Below are 22,555 nucleotides of genomic sequence, written 5' to 3'. Positions count from 1 at the left end.
TTCTCCACAATCTCTATGAGAGTAAGGAGGAGACCTTTATGGCGGGATGGGAGGCTGAGGCAAATCACCTGGCCGCTGATTACACGCAGCCAGACACCAGGGTGATTAAAAGAGCACACCAGGAAGCGGTGCGCATCAGAGAAGCTTTGAAAACAAGTTTCATCAGGGCCAGGATACTGTGTAACTGTTGTGTTTGTTTCCCCTTGATGAACCCCGCCCCCCTTGATTGACTCATTCCCTGTAAGCAACCCACCCTGCCCCTTCGATTACAGCTTGCCTAAGGAAATAAAGTCACTATCGTTTAAAAATCAAGTATACTTTATTAAAAAGTCATTATAAAAAGAGAGAAAGAAAAGATATCCCGGGAGTGGTTTGGGAGGAGGATAGGAAGGAAGGAAAAGGCTACTAAAAACATTTCAATGTAATGACAGCCTTTTGGTTGGGCTATCCACGGGGGTGGAGTGGGTGGATACACGAAGCCTTCCTCCACGCGTTCTTACATGTCTGGGTGAGGAAGACGTAGAACATGGTGAGTGGTGAGGGTGGTTACACAGGGGCTGCAGTGGCACTCTGTGACCCCGCTGCTCTTCCTGAAGCTCCACCAGACGTCAGAGGATATCAGTTTGATCACGCAGCAGCCCCAGCGTTGCCTCCCGCCACCGCTAATCTTCCTGCCTACACCTCTGATCTTCCTGCCGCCTCCTCTCATCTTGAGCGTCTCTCCGATCCTCACGTTGGTCTCTCCTGTCCTCACGTTCACTGGCATCTTTCCTGTAATTTGATAACACATTCTTCCACTCATTCAGATGAGCTCTTTCATTGTGAGTCACTTCCATGATTTCCGAGAACGTTTCGTCTCGCGTCTTCTTTTTCCTCCGCCTTATCTGAGATAGCCTTCGGGATGGAGTAGGGAGACTTGAAAAATGTGCAGCTGCATGAGGGAGGTAAAAAAGGGAGAGAAGTATTTTAAAAGATACATTTTACGGAACAATGGTTATACTCTTTCACAGTGAACAACACTATTCACCTTACATAGCACATGTGATTTCACTACAAGGTCGCATGGCTGATATCATGGCTGGTATCATGGAGGATCATGGAAGATCATGGAAGATCACTGCTGATCACCTCCCTTCCCCGCCCCCCACTGCGTGGCTGGTAGCAGGGAAGATCCCTGATAGCCAAACGCGGAAAAGCTCAGTGCTATCCCCCTCCCCCCGCTCGGCTACGTGCAAAGAAGGATTTCTTTTAAGCAACAGGCAAACAGCCTAGTAGGAATGGCCATCTCTGTCCCCTTACTTAAATTCCTGAATTTACCACAAACGATATCACTCTCCTGAGGATAACACAGCAAGATAAAGAACAGATGTTTCTTGAATGCCAGCAATCACCAGGACCATATGCAGCTATGCTTTGTCATGCAATGATACCCGATTACTTGCTACATGCATGGCATGGTAAAGTGTCCTACCATGGTGAACAGAATAAGGCTGCCTTTCCCAGAAACCTTCTGCAAAGGCTTTTGGAGTACCTCCAGGAGCGCTTCATGGAGATGTCCCTGGAGGATTTCCGCTCCATCCCCAGACATGTTAACAAACTTTTCCAGTAACTTTACTGGCTGCGAATGCATCCCAAGCCCTCATGGCAAATCAATCATTAAAAAACGCTTGCTTTTAAACCATGTTTTATATTTACAAAGGTACACTCACCAGAGGTCGCTTCCATGGCTTCATTGTCTGGGCTAGTGGCTTGGGAGGGCTGGGAAGGTAATTCCATCTGGGTGAAAAAAAGCTCCTGGCTGTTGGGGAGAATGGAGTGCTGTGTGCTCTCTGCAAGTTCATCCTCCTCTTCCTCCTCTTCATCTTCCCCATCTGCAGAATCCTCAGCCATGGCTGAGATTACCACCCCCACCTCGGAGTCCAGGGACAGGGGTGGGGTAGTGGTGACGGACCCCCCTAGAACTGCATGCAGCTCAGCGTAGAAGCGGCATGTTTTCGGCCCTGCCCTGGACCTTCCGTTTGCTTCTTTGGTTTTCTGGTAGCCTTGTCTGAGCTCCTTAACTTTCCTTAACTGCACTGAGTCCCTGGTGTGGCATTTCTCCATCATAGCCTTGGAAATTTTTTCAAATGTTTTTTCATTTCGTCTTTTGGAACAGAGTTCTGTTAGCACAGAATCCTCTCCTCATATAGTGATCAGATCCAGTACCTCCCGTGCGGTCCATGCTGGAGCTCTTTTTCGATTCTCAGGAGACTGCTTTGTTACCTGTGCTGATGAGCTCTGCATGGTCACCTGTGCTGATCAGAGCTTCACGCTGGCCAAACAGGAAATGAAATTCAGAAGTTCGCGGGGCTTTTCCTGTATACCTGGCCAGTGAATCTGAGTTGAGATTGCTGTCCAGAGCGGTCACAATGCTACAATGTGGGATACCGCCCGGAGGCCTATACAGTCGATTTGCGGCCACACTAACCCTAATCCGATATGGTAATACCGATTTTAGCACTACTCCTCTCGTTGGGGAGGAGTACAAAAACCGATTTAAAGAGCCCTTTATATCGATATAAAGGGCCTCGTTGTGTGGACGGGTACAGTGTTGAATCAGTTTAATGCTGCTAAAATCAGTTTAAACGCGTAGTGTAGACCAGGCCTGTGACTGGTAACAAGCAGAGTTTCTTGTTGGCTTGCATTTCCCTTTCATTTTTCTATGGTGTCTCTGTTTCTTCTGATGTTTTCATAGTGTTCTGTGTGGTTGTTGTAAAGGAGCCATTAAGGTGAATGTTGTTTGTGGACCGTGCAATATATTCTCATTCTGCCTTGGTTAAACCATCAAGGACAAATTAAATAAGGCAGTATGCAAAATGAGACTTTCAGACAAAGCCCTAATGGTATTGGATATATTTGTCACTGTCACCAGCTCCTGGTATGGTCTTTTGAGTGGTCTGACTGTCCCTCCTTAATTTGCCCACAGTCAGGACAGTTCTTGAACCCTCATCTCTAATTAAGTCTAGCAGTCTGTTTCAGCCTCTTGCTGTGTTCATGGAGGCAGCCTGGTGCAGGGGTGTTGACTGTTTGCTCTCCTAGGCCCTTGTGCCGCCTTTTCTTTGTCTGTTCTCTTCTTTATAGCAGGCCTTGTTTCCTCTGTTGGCTACAGCTGTGGGTACCTGCCTCCATGATTGGCAGCTCTGGCAGCTGTGTGTTCAAGCTGCTAGCCTGTAAACAGGAGAAGATCTCCTTCCCCTTCTGTCTGTGCTCCTATAGGGTTTGTAGACCCCATTACAGTCCCACTATTTGATGCAACAAACCCAAGGGAACAAAGGTAAATCAGATGACAGGTTTATCATGCAGTAACCAGCAACATTAGAACAATTTGTAGCATGGGGATACTGAAAGCCATTGAAGAAAACTGTAAACCCTGTATATGATAGAAACCACTTCAAGCCAGAGGGTACTGCCATGCCCCCCAGAACCCCTAGTTCCAGCACCCCTGGCAGCAACTTAACAATGTTCCCCCTCATGCAAAGTAAGATTTATTTTTTTTTATAGCTGGAACACACTTTCATTGGATGGATAAAGATGGATACAGGATTATCAGTGCAAATGTGACCTTAGTTAAGGTTGAGGTTCCATTTTGCATTTAGAGCGTGGATTCAAGCTCTTTGTAATATAAGAAAAATATAACATATTCTTCTCAAACATGACTATTGAATACATTTTCTGAGAATTTACAAGTAAATCTCTTAATAGGTTTGAGTTTAAATTAATTAAAAGCTGGTCCTTTTAAGAAATTTAATATCTATGTCTGTTATTCCTGTGTCCCAAAGGATCATAATATTGGAATAACCGACTCTTCAAACTTTCTGTATAGTTAAAATTAATTCAAAAGTTATGGATGCCCTATATTGGAAGAGATTAGTAATTATACCAAGACATTAAAAACTGTTGTATCTAATTAATTGTTTTATAGATTTTAGACAGGACCAGTTCAATAACCATTGAAATATCAGAGTGAACTCAACCAGTCATTCCACTTCTTCTATAGCCAATTTGTATGCAATGATTCTGTTGGTTAAATGAGCCTGTGGTGTGAGAGAGTCTGACTGGAATACGTGTCAAGGGTAGAGCTATATGGGAACTGGAATGTCCATACCATGGAAAATTTTATATTTAAAAAAAAATCATTCAAAAAAAAGTGAATTTTTTCACAGAATGAACATTTTTGAAAAATTCTATTTTGGAAGAACTGAAACAGAATTGTTTAAAATTGTCATGCTGTGTCTCTGGCTCCTAGCCAGTTTCCCAGGAGCCCACCAACTTCCCCACCAGGCGAGTAGCCTGGGAGCTGGCCAAGTGGGAACTTGGTCAGCCCAGAGAGCTGTCCAGATAGGAAGATTCATGATTACGCACGGGCTGCTTTGTATTGCTCTGGTGATGCAAAGCAGCTGTAAACCTAGTTTATCTGGCCAGTGCACTCTGTTTAGTGCTACTTTAGTGTACTAATGGAAGAAAACCCCCTAGATCTGCCCTTCCCCAAGTCTTAGAGGGATGGTGTCAAGAGCTGTTGGAGCTGCCTCTGTCACAGGCTTGGGGAAAGGACGATGAACCTCTTCAGCTGTAGGCGGAGCAGAGGTGTGCAGTGAAGCAAGTTGCACATGGGTGGTGGAGGGGGAGAATTTCTGTTTGGCTGGAGGCACAAAATTAATAGCAGTGGGGCAGGGGAAGCATGGAATTGATATGGGACTATGGGGATGTACAATTTAATTAAGATATAGCTGTGGGGCACACTCAGGTAATTAACTGGTATTTTGGGGTTCCGGGAGAAGCTGAAGGTGCTCCACTCCATCAAGCAGTACATTATATGCATAATTTTTGCAACTTGATCTGAACTGAGTTCCTGCATCTGGGGCAAACAAAATTGCTTTGCTCACTGTAAATTTGTAAGAGTTGGCAGCCAGGGGCGGTTCTAGGGATTTTGCCGCCCCAAGCACGGCTTTGGCCAAAGCCGTGGGACCAGTGGGCCCTCCGCAGGCAAGCCACTGAAGGCAGCCTGCCTGCCGCCCTTGCGGCGCTGGCAGAGCGCCCCCCACAGCTTGCTGCCCCAAGCACGCGCTTGGCGTGCTGGGGCCTGGAGCCGCCCCTGTTGGCAGCATTGTAATAGTCCAGGCAGGCATAAAACCCAACCCTAACGTTCTTTCTGCACCTGGTCATTAACCTCATTTGGGAGTTGTCCATGTTTCTATTTCTTGCTTTAACATTTCCATCTCATCTTCAAGTATCCCCAGGGCCTTCTTCAGATCCTCTTTGGAGTATTTTTCTTAAGGATTGTATTCTGAGTAAGTATGCTTCATATTCATATCCTGTCTAATTCCCTCTTCTGCTCCTAGTCTGTTCTCTATACGGATAATGCAGATTGGGAAAAAATGAATATTTGTAAGAATCTCTTCCTTTTTCAGATTTTATGAAAGTTTGTTACATTTAAGGGTTTTAGGGTTGTATCATATACTTCTAAAAGACTTGGGCATCTGTTTTAGCTCCATTACACACCTTGCATCTCTAACATCCCACATATTTATAAGGAATCAAAGAAACATGAAAATTATTATTTGAAGAGAACTGAAATGTCCACAAGAAGATATCCAGCAGCAACAAGGAAAGAGAATCTTCAGGAAAGATTTGCATGTTTTTTGCTAGATAAAGGAGGCTTTCCTTCACAATACAAAAGTACAGGATTCCTTTATCAACCATAATGAATTCCTCTTCTGCACGGAGAACAAATTTTCATGTATGTTGCCATACGTGTCTGAAAAATAAAGTATTGTGGATACCCCTGTTCTGTGTGTTTTGTGTAACTAAAGTAAAACTTCCAGTCTCTGTGGGTTTAATGGGCTGTGCTCAATGATTTGATAAGTAGATTTCAGTATTAAATAGTTTATTATTTAAAAGAGAATATCTGCAAAAAATTGTGTGCTATGCCACAAACTTTACCACTGCTTCATACTTCTCAAAAAACGAATGTCTAGTTAATGTTTCTCTTCAACTTATTTTATCACATCACAACATGAACATCTGAAACACTGTGAATTTTTGTCTTCTGGGTTACAGGCTGATGATTTTCTGGTTATATTCTTTTCCTAATTCTTGTTTCAATTTTGGATGATTCTTTATCAGTTGATAAGACTTTAATGTCAATGTTGCAGCAGAAGGTTACATTCTGCTCTGATACTATGTCATTAATTGAAATCAAGTGTGCTTTACCCAAGGAAAAATAATATTGTGACCGTGTTTAATATAGCTGTTTCACACTAACAAAGCACATTTGTGCATATGCATACATACTCATCTGTTTCCACTCTTCTCAGACTGAGGTTGAAAGCTACGTTATAGAGAATTTCTTATGGAATTGCTCCACTTCCCTCGATCGTGTTTAGCTTCTGCTCCCCCCCAGCCCCACCTTTTAGATACTACGTACTTTTTTGTTCCTCTACTTCTAATTAAACTGGTTTTGAACAGCTTTTGACTTATTATTTTCTAAACTGCTATCTTCATATACATAAATTTGGAAACAAAAAAAATAAATTTGCACTATTAGAAAATAAGTTATTTAAAATATTTTTGCATCCTTTAAATGTGCAGTAAATTCATTCTGTAGAAACTTAAATGCGGAAAGCTTTTATTTCTGGTGTTTGTTGTAAGTGTTTTGAGCAGTAAACTCTCAATGTCTACTGATTTTTTTATTATTATTGTAGGCTTATGATGAGGAGATGTATGGCAGTAAATATCAATGGATCATTCCTGGATGGTATGAAAGTTCATGGTGGGACTCTTGGATTAATTCGTCACAGTGTGTCAGCAAAAACCTTCTTACTGCCATGGAAGGTTACATTGGAGTGGATTTTGAACCTCTCAGTTCAAAAGTGATAAAGACCATATCAGGACGGGTCAGTATCTTTCTTTCAACTACTTTGCAACATTCAAAAATATTCCCCTAATGTACATATTGTTTTGCCTGTCAATTATTTAAAATTTGTTAACTACAGAAAGAGTCGTAGGGTAGGTTTTTTAAAAAATATTTTGTGTCTTTTGGGTGAATTTAGTGATCAGGAAAGAGAGGGACTAATAACTACCAACAGAAACAGTCAGAGTACTGCAAGCATTAAGCAGTCCCTCATCTCTCACCCCAGATTCTCCCCAACAATCCTCTTCTTCCATCATGTTTTTGCGTAACCCTCATTCTCTTTTCTCCTCCTGCCCTCATTTTATCTCCCTTGTCTATGAGTGGACCCCTAAACAATTTCTCTTTTCCCTCAAGCCCCCACCCTTTTCTTCATCAACTTGCAGACCTTTCCTAAGGGCCTGCTGCTTCATTTCCCTTGGAAAAGACTCTCAAGAGTGCTGGGACCTTTGGAGCAGGCCCACCCCTCCAGCCCCACGATGCTGGGGATGAATGTCTACGAAGCACAGGAATCCTTAAGGCTCTTAGAACCAATCTCCAGTTGCTCCACATCCTTCCCTAGGTCTCCCCAAGTTTCGCCTACCATTCCCAATCTCCTTTGTCCATCTCTCTGCCTCTCCTCCCACATTTCGATTTCCCTGTCTGGTCCACTTCCTCGTATGTTGTCCTCTCACTTTCCTGCCCCTTTCCCAGATCTCTCTCTGCCTCTTCCATGACTCATTTCATTTCCACCTCCCGCTCACCACCTTCTGGGGTGTCCCTGAAGACTGTTCTTCTGGCTAAAGATTTTCTAGGGCCCAAATGAGGAGGAAATCACTGCTGCTGGCACTGCTAGGAGGCAGGTAGCCTGCCTCCGATGAGCAGTGCTGCTGTTGAGTAGCCTTTCTCAGAAGGTGATGCTGAGTGTAGAGCACACCAGTATTACTACAGGTAACTGCAAGGCACAGAGGGTAACCAGATCCTATGTTTTTGGTGCCTCTTACTGTGGGGTGCCCTAGGAAGCACCTATTATTAGACCTAGAACTAAGGCTTCTGCTGGCAATTGCCAGATTTCCAAACACTTCTTTAATCAGAGGTGCTCATGTTTTTCCATGAGTCACTTTTTGACATCAGTGCTTACTGGAAAAATGTTAAGTACTTTAACATTCTGATTAAACAATGTCAGTTCATTTCTTTTTTTAATTATCATCCTTATTATTTACTTATTTGCACTTGGATGGCAGCTGATATGATTATCCTTCTCCTCCAGTATGCTATTTTAAAACAAGTAAGATATTATTTCTTCTCTTCTACAGGGTGATATACAGATAAAATCCTTCTCCCTGTTGTCTTTGTTCTTGGATTTTCCCTGTAGACATATACGTACATACCCTTAAGGCAGTAAAGCACAAGCCTTATACAAAATCCCCAAATTTACAATCCACAGTACTAGATACTATGTGGGCAGACAGATCATTAGAAACCCTTTTTTGCTATGTCCTTCCTTAGCTGTATATATTATTTATACTCAGTAAGGCCTGATTCTGCAAATTGTTAACCTCACTAGCTCTCTGTGACTCACAGGATTGGATGCGCCCCAGATTTTAGACAGATAAATATGCAGAATGCCAGCTTATCACATAACCACATATATGATTTTTGAAGGTTCTTTGTCTTTTCAAGATGTTCTTTATAACATTTTGGGCTTGTCTACACTACCCGCTGGATCAGACATGATAAATCGACAGCTGAGCACTCTCCCATCAACTGTGGTACTCCATCAGAATGAGAAGCGCAGGCGGAGTCGACAGGAGAGTGTCAGCTGTCAAGTTACTGTAGTGAAGACACCACAGTAAGTAGATCTAAGAACGTCGACTTCAGCTACGCTATTCACGTAGCTGAAGTTGCATATCTTAGATCGATCCCATGTGGTATTGCAGACAAGCCCATAAAATGTGTAGTGAGTATTTTTTTCTGTATAAAATATAATGCATAAAGTCCCAGCTCATGAATGAATGGGCCTGATTCTCCACTGCTTTCCCTCATGTAGTCATTCACACCTGTGCAGATTGAGTGCAAAATGCTACCATTCTGGAACTCATTGCAACAAGCTATTACTGAGGTCAAAAGCTTAGCAAGATTCTGAAACAAAACAATGATAACAAAACCCTAGATCCTTTTGTGATTTTTTAAAAAAATCACTTACATTAGGAATAAATGATAAGGTTATAAAACCTCACTTCAGGGGATACCTCAACCTCTGTGACAGAGATCAGGAAGACTCTTCCCCTTTGGTAATTCTATGGATCACCAGCGTGCAACCCAGGATGCTGGATGCGTTGGAACAGAAGACTGATGTACAAAAGTAAAATTACTTAAAATGGGTGCTTCTTACATACACAACCTGTGCAATACATATTCATCTCTGTTTAGACTCTTTCCCTCTACCTCCCACCATCACTTTTGAAATGAATAAGAATGCAGAATCTCATGGGATTTTAACTTTTTCCTAGCACTTGCCTTAAAAATCTTTTCTATATCAATGGGACACTTAAAAAAATGAAGATTCAGGACCCAAAATCTCTGAAGTCCTGAGCTATGTCATGAAGTTTTATTTCCTTCTCCACAGACACCACAGCAGTATGAAAAGGAGTATAATGATAAACGGGGAGATGGACAGTCCAGTAAATTTCATGGTTATGCCTATGATGGAATATGGGTGATTGCCAAAACACTGCAGCGGGCAATGAAATATCTCAACACTACAAACAAACACCAAAAAATTGAGGATTTTAACTACACAAACCACAAACTCGGCAAAATATTTCTGGATGCTATGAATGAAACCAACTTCTTTGGTGTAACGGTAAGTCCTAACCTGCTCTTATTCACTAAATTTTTAAGTCAGTATCTAAAGTATTCACATGACATTTTTTAAATAGTTTGAAAAATAAAGGGAGATGTGTATGTGCAATTCTTGTGTTTTGGAAGGCTTCTGTCCTCCTTACTTACTGAATGGTACGTGGGCCACATCTTCTTTGTACCACTTCAGCAGCGCACTGAAGTATGTGCTTAGCTGAATTGGGCTCCTGGTGCACTGTGGCAGCTTTGTGCTGCATTGCTGTCAGATACAGGCTGTAGAGGTAGCACTCTGGTCCCAGGAGGACCGCTCCAAAGAAAAATGAATCCTCCGCTGCTGAGAATCTGATCCATGATGCATTATCTATGTTTGATATGTAACTAGGTAAGCATTCAAGTGCTTCTGGTTTTGTGACAATTTCTTCTTATAGAAGATATGGTGTTGTGTGATACAGAGTGTGATTCATCTATGATAACTCTGTTTCCCTTCCTAGTCAAAGGTGAAATGGGTGTTGAAAAAAAGGAGATACATCAATGTTTTGGAAAATCCAAACGTATATACATCAGTTTGTTAGGATATGCATCATGAGGTATTAAGGGAAGTAGCAAAGAACTTAGGCCCAAATCCTGCAAGCTGCTTCACTTGTGAGTAGTGGTATCCTGGCACTGAGTAGTTTGTACCTTATGGACTTAACTGATCTATCGACCATATTGGAAACCTAATGAAAACCAGGGAGCTTGTGAAAGATTGGAGAAAAGTACGTGTAGTGTCAATCTTGGGAGAGGAAGGGGGGATGAAATGGGGAAGCAGCAAGAGAAGTACTCAACTTGAGTTCCATCTCTGCATCTGTGTGCAGAGTTACTACCAAAATCTAACTTTCATGTCTTGTCTTGTAAAATAATAAAACAACTACAATATTAAGAGAAAGATTCCTAAACTTCTAGAGGATAACAAAAGCATTAATCTGTAAAATCAATCCCAAACAAACTTGATATATTTATTTTAGAATTACAGAATTAGTGAGTGTAATGGTCAAAATCCTTAGATGATGTTGCCACCTTATGGCTCCTTGATCCGTGGGCTGCCAGACATCAATATAGTCTTGAGGAACAACGCAGAGTGTCCCCAAAGGTCTGTAAGTTGTACCAGCTGTAATAGACCCTAGGTGGCAATTTTAGCAGCTAGAGATTGATGAAATGCTGGGATGTTCTTGTAACACTTTCTTTTCCCCACTGCATTCTTCACACTGGATAGCTGAGAGGTGGGGGTGAGGGACAGGAGATAGCGGTGTGGTACTAGCTACACCAGTCTTTCACCACTCAGGAATTTCCCCAGGTAGCCATTTCAACCAGCTTTAAGACTGCTTTACATTATTGGAGCAGCACAAAGCATCGTTGGTGGAACCAAGGATCTAGCCCAATATATCTACAGCTAAATTCTGTTCTCACTTATACCCCTTTAAATCTGTAATAAGTCTTTTGATTTCAGGGAGTGTAAATCAGATCGGAATATGGACCTTAAGTTTTCAGAAGTCATTTGATAACATGTCTTACAAACCGTCAGATGTACATTAAAAGTACAGCTCAGTTTAGAGTTGATACAGAGATATACTCTCCAGGGGTATCTCTAGGAGATACTCTGCCTCAGGATGAATGCCTTCCAGAGCTCCTCAACATGCCTGGGGAGAGAACCTGCCACTACACTCACCTGGGCAAGCTGCATGCTTGCTGATTAGCACCTGCAGTGCTAAGTGAGTAGATATGGAATGGGGACTTTTAGGACAATGTGGGTTGCTGGTGTAGCATGGAGGTAGCAGTTCCTGCACTTATCTGATCACAGGGACTTCACATTTCATGTGCTTTTTAGTAGAGCACATAGAAGCTGAGAAGGGTCCTTGACTGGTCCCTGGTTATTTGTACAACTGCGTAACAACCCTTCACAGCTTGGGCACAAGTTAATTCCGATCATTTTAGATATTAACTCATCACCTGAATTCAAAACAGGTTGAAGTAATGTAAACAAAGGGTAACCATATATGGCAAAAATGATGCTGGGAGAAATATCTAGTTGCCCACATCAACAATCAGTGGCAGGATTGGTTTTATTTAATATCATCATTAAGTATGGTAGCATTATGATAGATTCCATTTTGGAAATACTTATATTACAATAAAACTGTTAAAGAAATATTATTTAGGCTGCAATGTAAAAGAAAAAACACTAATGTTTGGATATGATAGAATTTACAATTGCCCAGGCAAATTTAATTCTGATGCTTATGCATTCTTGTTCACTGAATGAGACAGGGATCTAGTGGAAACAAAAACGTGATAATTTAATTAAAGGTAGTATCGTAATACATGTGCTGAAGAGGGCTGAATTAATATTGTACAGAAAACTGTAAATCAGATTTCTTAACTTTCCAGTGTTTGATTTTGAAATGGTGCTTTTTTAACAAAGGTTTTTGTACATAATTGCTTACTTTTTAAAAGAAAAGATAATTGTCTTTGATATCCAACTGTAACTATCATCAGCAGGGTTTGAACACTGCACTTTTTGTATTGTAACACAAATTACTATCACCTAAGTGGTAGAACAAGGAAGGGTAAGTGATAATAGGAGAAAGCTGCTAATCCAGCAAAGCAGTTGACCATGGGGTACAAGTACTGCTTCCAGGGGATATCTGGAAGATTCCTAGCTCTCTCTTCTCCCCTGAGCCCAGAGTTGGGGAAGCTGCTGTTTCATGGGTCTCCCTGAAAGGTGTGGGGAACAGGCACCTGGGGCCATGTGTGGGTTGTGGGGTCATGTTGTCTCACTTCCTGTCCCTCCCCTGCAAAAGTGTTATGGGAGCGCTGGCTCTTTTCGGTTGTATGAAGGATTTAAAGAGGGTAATGGCTTCATGGATCTGTTTGGGGAAGTGTTGCAAGCATAAGAGTCAGCAAGGAAGAGGGCACAAGGGCACTTGAGGGGGCAGGATAAATAGAGCGGGGCAAAGCTAGGGACAGTCATTAAGGATGAGGACAAGAAGCTTGAATTTAAAGTGGTGAATTCAAGGCATCCAAAGAGGAAGTTGATTTAATCAGTCCAGGCAGGTGATCATAGCTGTTGTATTTTTAATTGACAATGTGGGTCAGGGAGGCCAGAGAAGAGACTATTGCAGGAGCCTAGACAAGAAATGATGAGAGCCTTGATGGGAATTTTAGTTGATAGAAAAGGCCAGACCTCAGAGTTGTTACAATGGAAAAAAGCAGCAAGATGTGGACGTGGCTTAGATGTGTGGCACACACTGTTGTTGACTCTTGTGATTTTATCTTAAGTCTCACAATATTTGGTGTTTCACTTAAAGCCCCAGCTTCTATTGTCAGGTGATTACATGATATTCACATAAGAACGGCCGAACTGGGTCAGACCAATGGTCCATCTAGCCCAGTACCCTGTCCTCTGACAGTGGCCAATGCCAGATGCTTCAGAGGGAAAGAACAAAACAGAGCAATTGTCTAGTGATCCATCCCCTGTCGTCCAGTCCCAGCATCTGGCCGTCAGAGGCTCAGGGACCCTCAGAACATGGGGTTGCCTCTCTGACCAGCTTGGCCAATAGCCACTGGTGGATCTATCCTCCATGAACTTATCCAATCCTTTTTTGAACCCAGTTATAATTTTAAATGATCTCAATTTTTGTTTAAAATGTAGGTAAGTTCCTAGCACTCATGGAGAAAAACTTGTAAACATGATCGCTAAAAAGTTCAAAAGCCAGAGAATGAATACAAAGAACTCAACATTTATTATATGTTAAAATCTCATGATTTTAAATCAATCTCATGATATTTGGGAGGCCAGACATAATTTTTGAATGCTTGGGGTTGACAGTACTGCGTCCAGAAGTGAAGTGAGAGTCAAAGGCAACAGCTAGGTGTTGGGGTGCAATTGTGATGGTGATGATGAGATATCCAGGAAGATATGTCAGAGAGACAGATCAACATGTGGGATGCACAGAGATGTTTCAAGTCTATGAACCTATGGCAATAATATAAAAGTTCTAGTAATTGAGCATTTTCTCAATACCTCATGAGCAGATCAGGGCCCATCCTGTCACTGGCACAAGGGAGTAGACTTCAATTCTGCATGACTAATGCTCAATACTACACACACCCCCTTGAGTGGGTGGAGCTCTATCTCCCTGCAAAACACCTGGTGGCATAGCTACGCTGGCATGTCAGGAGTACTGCAATGTAGCCCTGTTGTACCTGGTCACCCTGCACCTCCCCAGAGCAGCAGGGTGACCAGGAATGAGACTGTGGTTCCCTGAGTTGCATTTTCCCTCTGGGGGTGCTCCTGGGGCAGTGACCCCTTACTAAGGGTTAGATCACAAAGTGAATATCAGGCCTTTGTTTTTCCTTTCTCTCTTTTCCATGTCCACCTCTTGTTTAATCCTGACAGCACATCGTGCTAAAACTGATAGATTTTATCACCACAGTCATGGTTGTGAAGGGAAAGTATTTAATCTGAGATGAAGAAGCATGACATTTTAATTTTTAAACTATTCGCAGAGGAGACATGAAAAAGTGAAAATTCATCTATGAACTATGTTTCTCTGAGAGGACAAAGGAACAATGTTTCATCATCAGCCAGGTTGAGCATTTATGTGATTTTTATATTAATTATGTTTTATCCACCTGTGATTAATATTGTTGCTTTATAATTTTTTTGTAGTATGTTAAATTATTGTTCAGTGTAATGAGTACCTTGGTCAGGGCAATTTGTGTAGTATAATTAAGTTATTATTTTTATCAAAACAGCACCTATTCCCTAAGGCAATGCCAACTAAAATGATCAATTAGAGGCCAAGGTACTTCTTAGTCTGATATTTTGATCAACAATCTTAATGTTATCTTTTGTTACATGTAAAATGTACATTTTTGTTTAGCCCAGGTTTTTATCAGCAGTATATTAAACTGCCATAGAAAAATATTCCAGTCTAGCAAAAATCATGGGATTCTAGATCTTGAAATAGAAGAAAATAATTTTATCAAATAATGATATCCGATTATACTAACCAAGCAATGTTAGGCTTTTGTCGGTCAGGGGTGTGAAAAAAGACACCCCGACTGACATAAGTTTCTCTGACAATAGCGGTGATGTGGACAGCGCTATGTCAGTGGAAGATGCTCTCCTGCCAACATAGCTACCGCCGCTCATTGGGGGTGGTTTACACAGAGCAGCTACATTGAGATCTTACAGCAATGCAGCTGCATTGGTACAGCTGTGCCACTGTAAGCTCTGCAGTGTAGATATAGCTCCATGAGTGACGGCAAAAGAGGGACACAGTAAAATGAGTCTTGCAAAAAGAGCAAAACCATGAACAATGGTTCTTGTTTCCTCTCTAAAATATAAACTCTGAGTTTAACATGTCCTTCCCACAGGTGATCTGATTCTCAGTACATTGGAAGAAGACCCTGTTAGCAGTTTATGGATCTTTTGGGCCAGATTCTCTGCTTCATTGAATTTATACTTGGTGATGCAAAGGGGGAGACCATCAGGGAAATAGTTACAGCTCTCTGCATCTCTGCCTGGCTCAGCCTGAGCATAGGTTAGAGTATGTCTAGGGGCTTCTCTAGGCTGAGCCAGCTGGTAATGGCCCCCAAGGCACCATTCACCTGCTGAGCAAAGCCACAGGTTAGCATACTTTGGCCACTTCTCCTCCTCTCCCTCATTTCTAAAGCTAGTTGAGAAACTTTTGACAGCCCCCGGGCCCCCGCTTGTAAAGTTGCTGTTTCATCATAAAGGTTTCTCATGTGTGTCTGTGTATATGTGTGTGTGTGTGAGAGAGAGAGAGATCCCCGCTGACCCCAGAATAGCCAATACCCAGTGGTTAGGGCACTCACCTGGGATGTGGGTGATCCTACTGAGTGCCCTAACAACTAAGCTATAGAGTGTCTCTTTCTCTCTCCCTCTCTGTCTAGCCCAATGAATATTTGATTATTTATACATAGCAGAACAGCTCCAGCAGGAGATTGAGGGAATCCCACCTCTTGCAGCTATTTCACTTTGTATAAATAAATATTCTGAGAGACAAAGAGGCTAACTCTTTAGCCTGGTGGTGAGAGGACTAGTCTCACCTTGGAGATGGGACACCCAGGTTCAAGTTCCTGCTCCATATGATTCGGAGAACAGATGTAAACCTGGGTCTTCCATTTCCCAATTTCATGCCCTTACCTCTGGGCTATTCTTCTCTTAGAGGTTCTTGTGAACATTTTTTTTTGAAAGGTCTCAATTTTGTTCCGATGCAGAATGAAAACAAATTCTGAAATCTCAAACTTTTTCCCTAAACAGAATTGTTGTTTTCCAGCCAGCTCTGATCCAGAGTTGGCCTGCACTTTGGAGGAGGCTGGCTGGGGGAACCTAGCAATGGCAGTTCTGTGCCTGCTGAGAACTTCTCTATAATTGTGTCTTTTGTTCTTTACACAACAATCAGAATATGAAAGAACTACATGGGCATAGTAGGGTCCAAAAAATCTGTTTTCTCTAACTAATATACAAAATGTGAGGCCTAGTTAGGTATATATAGTGCTGCTCTGGAAACACAGGACAGTGAGCACCATCAGAGGGCTCACAAAGTATTTAAAGGGATGCTACCCAATTCTTATACATACACATGTGCCCCAAGCAAAGTGAAGTGAGGCAGAGAGTCTGACTTTCATTTTTGACTAACTTTCTATTACTGAAGTTAATCTTCTTATGAAGCATCAGGTATGACAAGAATGCTATACTACGTGGAACAAAGGATTTCATTTGGTATTTGAAAAGCCTGTGTGCCTTCTGCAAATGTAAAGTAGTAATATGTGGGCATAATTGTATGACTGTCTTCTAGTACATGTTGTAATTATAAACCTTTGCATCTCTAATTTGCACTGGGGCTGGGCAGCTTTGAAGTAATTGGCTCTCTACAGTCCAACTTTCCCACTGTGTCTGAGCTGAGTGGAAAATTGACACCTGAGAGTTTACATCTTTTCTATGTAAGGAGACTAGTCTGTTCTATTCAGGCTCTTATCTAGTGTTGATCTCCGTAGTATCTGAATTTCCTCCAGTAGCTCATTAAGCAACATAACTAACATCTGTTCATTCTTTTTTCCTCTCCCCAGGGGAAAATTACATAGGGAATTATTTTAATATGATATATGGTATGAACAATGATGTGTGTTTACATAGCAAAAAATAAAAATGATTGAAGAAGTGCATACTACACTTGGAACAGAAGGTGGTGGGGTCTGTGGTGGTTTTTATTTTCATTCCATAATCTTTGCCTGGCCCCTGCAAAAACTTTGTTACCTCCACAGACAAGCCTTACCCTTGCAATGGACAGTTCCATATAGCCAGAAGAACAGAGCTGTCAGATGCAGTTCTCATCTTTCACCTTCAGGTGTTCTGGAGCAAGACCATTGAGTGTCTTGTAGATAAGGACCAAGCCCTCGACTCTGACACGTTATTCTATGGGGAGCCATTATGTTTGTATGTAAATTAGAGACATACTTTATTCTCTTGAAAGTGCTTTAGCACTGTTTTCCTGTGTTTCCCAAGTAGATATTTCTCTTCCAATTTCTTTGACATTGTAATGGTCCTGTTGTCACAGGATAGCTGGCCCCTGTAAATGAAGCCAATCCAGGTTCCCTGTGCCAGAACAGGTGCTCCCTGTGGCCAATTAAGAGGGCAGGACAGCACATGGGAGCTATAAAGGACCAGGGAGAATCTATGTAGAGTCTCAGTAGGAGAGAGAGAGACTGACCAAGTTATTGGGAACTATGAAGGAGTGAGGAGAATCTCTGGGGAGACACTCAGTGAGATACAGATAGAGCCAGTAAGCAGATCAGTGGAGACGACAGTGACAGGGAGTCTGAGTGAGTCAGAGCAGACTGGTTCAGTCAGGAAGGATAGGTAAATTAGAGGTGATAGAGACCAGGGGACTGGGGGAGTCCCAGAAAGAAGCAGAACCAGTGGTTCCTGAGAGAAGGCAGGAGAGCAGCAGGAGAGATTTGCTGGCTGGTGTCAACAGGACAGTAGCCAGAGCCAGAGGGCTGAAGGCAGGAGGAGCAGCAGCAGGGAGAGCTGTCTGCTGGCTCTAAACCAGGCAGCCAGAGCCAAGGACTGGAGTGGTCGTACCAGCTGATTTCTTCAGTGCCACACACCTGGATCCAGAGAAAACATGAGAGGGCTGGGGAAATGAGGGATGCTCCCTTGGCAGGGATGCTCCGAGCAGAGAGGCTGTGAAGTTTCTTGCTGGGATGAGTGGCATTACACTTCAGCTGGAAGAGTTGGGGCAGCAGTCCTCATACAAGGGGAGGATAGGACTGACAGAGTCCAGATGCAGTTGAAAGCACCTGTGTGTGATAAACGGAGCATTAAGGAACAGGATGTCTTGAGTTTTAATGACAGCTTGTGCTGGGGTAAGCAGTGGACTAAATGTGTATGACTTTTATTATGGAGTAGTTTGAACTATGTTCTGGTAATGCATCCTGTTGATGGAGTAGAGGATAAACTTGCATGGAGTTATGGGAATACTGAAAGGGGAAACGGAGGCAGGAGTGATGTTATGCTGCGGCCTGCCAGCTGAGGGCAGCAGGTGAGATTGCCCTATGACATCTGAATTAATAGGTTTCTAGATTTTTTAATGCCAGAAGGCATCATTATGATCAGCTAATCTGACATCCTGTATAACATAGGCCACAGAACTTCCCCAAAATAATTCCTAGACCATATCTTTTAGAAGAACATCCATTCTTTATTTAAAAATTGGCAGTGATGGAGAATCTACCACAACCCTTGGTAAATTATTACAATTATAAACTATTCTCTCCATTAAAAATTTACACTTGTCCCCAGCTGGAATGTATCTAGCTTAAACTTCTAGCCATTGGATTGCGTTATACTTTTCAGTGATAGATTGATGAGTCCATTCTTAATTATTTGTTCCCCATGTACATGCCTACAGATTGTAATCAAGTCATCCTTTAACCTTCTCATTGTCAAGATAAATAGATTGAGCTCCTTGAGTTAATCACTAAAAGGCAAGTTTCTAATCCTTTGATCGTTCTCATGGCTCTTCTATGAGTCCTCTCCAATTTATCAACATCCTTCTTGAACTGTGGGCCACAGAACTGGACAGATTATTTCAGCAGAGGTCCCACCAGTGCCAAATTGAGGTAAAATAACTTTCCTACTCAACATTTCCTGTTTAGCATCCAGGATGTATTAGCTCTTTTTGCCACAGTGTCAAGTTGTTGAAGTCATGTCAGCGATTACCCACCGGACCCAATTTTTTAGGCTGGCTACACTATGCGTTTACAAACAAGTAAACCGATTTTAGCAGTTTAAACCCGATTTAACGCTGTAAGACCCGTCCACACTACGAGGCCCTTTAATCGGATATAAAGGGCTTATAATTGTTTCTGTACCCTCCCCAACAAGAAGGAGTAGTGCTAAAAATGGTATTACCGATATCAGAATTAGGTTAGTGTGGCTGCAACGAATCGACGGTATTGGCTCACGCGGGCGGAATCCCACAGCAGTGCACCCACTGAGTGACCACTCGGACAGCATTAGACAAATCATGAACTCCGGGCACTGGCCGAGGTATATACAGGAAAAGCCCCACGAATTTGTGAATTTCATTTCCTGTTTGGCCAGCGTGAACTCTGAGCGCACGAGTGACCACACAGACTCATCAGCACAAAGGTAACAATGCAGTCCTCCTGAGAATCGAAAAAGAAGCTCGCGCGAGCATTGAGACTCGTACGGAGGTATGGATTCGATCACTTAATGGGAGAGGTATTCTGTAGCGTAACACAACTCCGCAAAAGATGAATAGAAAAATATTAGAAAAAAATTATCCCAACGGCTATGGAGAAAGGCCACACCACGGACTCAGTGCAGTGGCAGAGTGATAACGTTAAGGTAGCTCAAGCACAAGCTTCACCAGAACAACCCAAAGAAGCAAACACGAAGGTCTGGGTCGGGGCCACAAAAATATCCCCTCTACGCTCCGAGCTGGCAACGATGCAATGTTAGCGGATCTACACCTGACTACCCCACCTCGTGCCCTAGGACTCCAAGGTGGGTTGTTAATCTGGCAGACCATGGCTGAGAGTTCTGCGGTAGCGGGTAAGATGAGGAGGAAGAGGAGGACGACCGCAGCGAGCACACGCACTCTTCCGTTAGCCCCAAACAGCACAGAGCTTTTTGTGACCAGACGGAATTACTCTCCCAGCCCTCAACGCAACTAGCACCCGACAGTGAAGCCATGGAAAGGAACCTCTATGGTGAGTGTACCTTTGTAACATATAAACATGTTTAAAAGCAAGCGTTTTTTAATGATTGATTTGCCCTGAGGACTGGCGATGAGCATTCGCGCATTAAAGTTACTGGAAAGAGTTTATTAACATGTCTGGGGAATGGAGCGGAAGTCCTCCCAGAGGACATCTCCATTGAAGCGCTCCCTGGAGGTACACCAAAAGACACTTGCAGAAGGTTCCTGGGCAAGGCAGCCTGTTCCGTCCACCATGGTAGTGACACTTTACCATGCATCCATTCCAAGTAATCAAGTCATATGCTGACAAAGCTTGCTGCGTATGGTCCCGGTAATTGGCTGCATATACTAAGAAAGCATCCGTTCTTTATCTCGCTCTGTATCCTCAGCAGAGTGAATCTTTCATGTAACCCTGGCTTGAAATTCAGGGATTTTAATTATAGGGGACAGCAGATGGCCATTTCCAACTGGGCTGTGCTTAAAAGAAATCCTTCCTTGCACAAGCGCAAGCGGTGGGAGGGGAGGCACGGATAGCGATGAGCTTTTTGGCGTTTGGCCGCAGGAATTTTCCCAGCACCAGCAACGCGGTGGGGGGCGGGAAGGGCGGGTGATTAACAGTGATCTCATGATACAGCCCATGCGGTGGGGGGAGGAGTAAATGCCAATCTTCCTAGAGAATTGGATGGAGGGGGTTTGGCTTCTGCTGCTTCTGCATGTTAAAGAGGAGAAAGAAAGCATCAGAGAGCGCGTGTATATGAAGGCTGCAGAGCCGAAAGTCAATGGGCTTACCATGGCCGCATGCAAAGCTGAATTCTGATTTGCTCGGACCTGCTCTGTGAGATTGTAATCCACCAAGCAGCAGGCACGCAATGATTAACGATGCAAAATGCGACCTGTAGTGAAATCACAATGTGCTAATGTAAGGTGAATAGTGTTGTTCACTGTGAAAGAGTAAACCATTGTTCTGTAAAATGTATCTTTTTAAATACTTCTCTCTCCTTATTCTCTCCCTCATGCAGCTGCACATTTTTTTCAATCACGTCTCCCTACTCATCCCGAAGGCTAATCTCAGATAAGGCGGAGGAAAAAGAAGACGCGAAAATCCGAACGTCCGAATCATAGAAGTAACCACCGCAATAAAGGAGCTCATCCTGAATGAGTGGAAGGATGTAGTATCAAAATAACGAAAGATTGCCAGTGAACGTGAGAGAGAGACGCTGAGATGAAAGGTGGCGCAGGAAGATCAGAAAGGTGTAGGCAGGAAGATCAGCGGTGGCGGGATGCAATGCTGAGCTGCTGCGTGATCAACTGATATCCTCCGACGTCTGGTGGATCTTTCCAGGAAGGGCAGCGGGGTCACAGAGTGCCAGCTGTAGCCCCTGTGTAACCAACCTCACCACTCACCATGTTCCATATCTTCCTCACCCAGACGTGTCGAACGCATGGGGAGGCTGTGCACCAGCCCACCCACCCCGGTGGATAGTCCAACCAAGGCTGTCATTTTATCATTGAAATGTGTTTAATGGCCTTTTCCTTCCCCTCCTGATCCTCCTCCCAACCCACACCCTGGGCTATCCTTGTCAGTTCTCTCCCCCTTTTATAATACTTTTTAATAATGAATACATGATTTTTCAACAATAGTGCTTATTTCCTAAGCAAGCTGTAATCGATAGGGGGAAGGTGGTCGTCAGGGAATGAGTCAATCAAGTGGGGGTGTCATGAAGGGGAAACAAACACAGCAGTCACACCTTACCCTGGCCCGTGATGAAGCTCGTTTTCAAGCTTCTCTGAAGTGCAGCTTCCTGGTGTGCTCTTCTAGATGCCCTGGTTGTCTGGCTGCGCGTAATACAGCACCCAGGCGATTGGCCTCAGCCTCCACCCGCCATAAGGTCTCCCCTTTAGCTCTCACAGAGGTTGTGAAGCACACAGCAAGCAGCAATATACAAAGGGGACATTGGTTTGCGTGAGGTCTGAGCAAGTCAGTAATGTGCGCCATGCGCGCCTTTAAAACGGCCAAATGAAGCATTCTACCACCATCCGCATACTTCCTCCAGACCTGTGTTGTGAACAGCTCCCTGACCACTGTCCAGGCTGCACTGTGTATGGCTCATGAGCCATGGCATCAAGGGGTAAGGCTGGGCGTACCCAGGACAACCTACATGCATTTCCAAACATCCCAACTGTGTTATTTCCTGTCTGGGAAGTAATTTCCCTATGCTGCCAAGCGCAGTTTAAACAGAGCATGTGCTTCTGAAGACGCAAGCGTCATGAAACCCTTCCTGCAATCACCACGTGGACCGTTGGTGATAACGTCCCTTGTGATCCCACCAGTGTTTTGCAGCAACCATTGAAAAGTACCCCTGCGGTTTACGTACTGGGTGCCTGGTGCTCCGGTGCCAAGACAGGGATATGGGTTCCATCTGTCGCCCCCCCCCCCACCACAGTTAGGGAATCCATTGCAGCAAAGCATCCA

At 43.3% G+C, this 22,555-nt stretch overlaps 2 protein-coding genes across 2 annotated transcripts in view; one reads left to right on the top strand and one right to left on the bottom strand.

Annotated features, from left to right (window-relative positions):
- GABBR2 (gamma-aminobutyric acid type B receptor subunit 2) overlaps nt 1–22,555 on the top strand; it is a 926,530-nt gene that overhangs the window by 455,826 nt on the left and 448,149 nt on the right. The window contains exons 6-7 of the mRNA XM_075062656.1: nt 6,741–6,932; nt 9,555–9,791. Coding sequence (XP_074918757.1) covers nt 6,741–6,932; nt 9,555–9,791 — 429 coding nt within the window. The remainder of the gene's footprint in view (nt 1–6,740; nt 6,933–9,554; nt 9,792–22,555) is intronic.
- Nucleotides 566–2,273, bottom strand: LOC142046344 (uncharacterized). The gene is made up of 2 exons (XM_075062662.1): nt 1,710–2,273; nt 566–931 (listed from the first exon to the last, which is right to left on the bottom strand). The coding sequence occupies exons 1-2, from the start codon at nt 2,104–2,106 to the stop codon at nt 663–665; spliced, it is 666 nt and encodes a 221-aa protein (XP_074918763.1). The 5' UTR covers nt 2,107–2,273; the 3' UTR covers nt 566–662.

Source organism: Chelonoidis abingdonii, chromosome 2, assembly GCF_003597395.2.
Source record: "Chelonoidis abingdonii isolate Lonesome George chromosome 2, CheloAbing_2.0, whole genome shotgun sequence".
Taxonomy (NCBI): Eukaryota; Metazoa; Chordata; order Testudines; family Testudinidae; genus Chelonoidis; species Chelonoidis abingdonii.
This window is presented reverse-complemented; position numbering and strand designations above follow the sequence as displayed.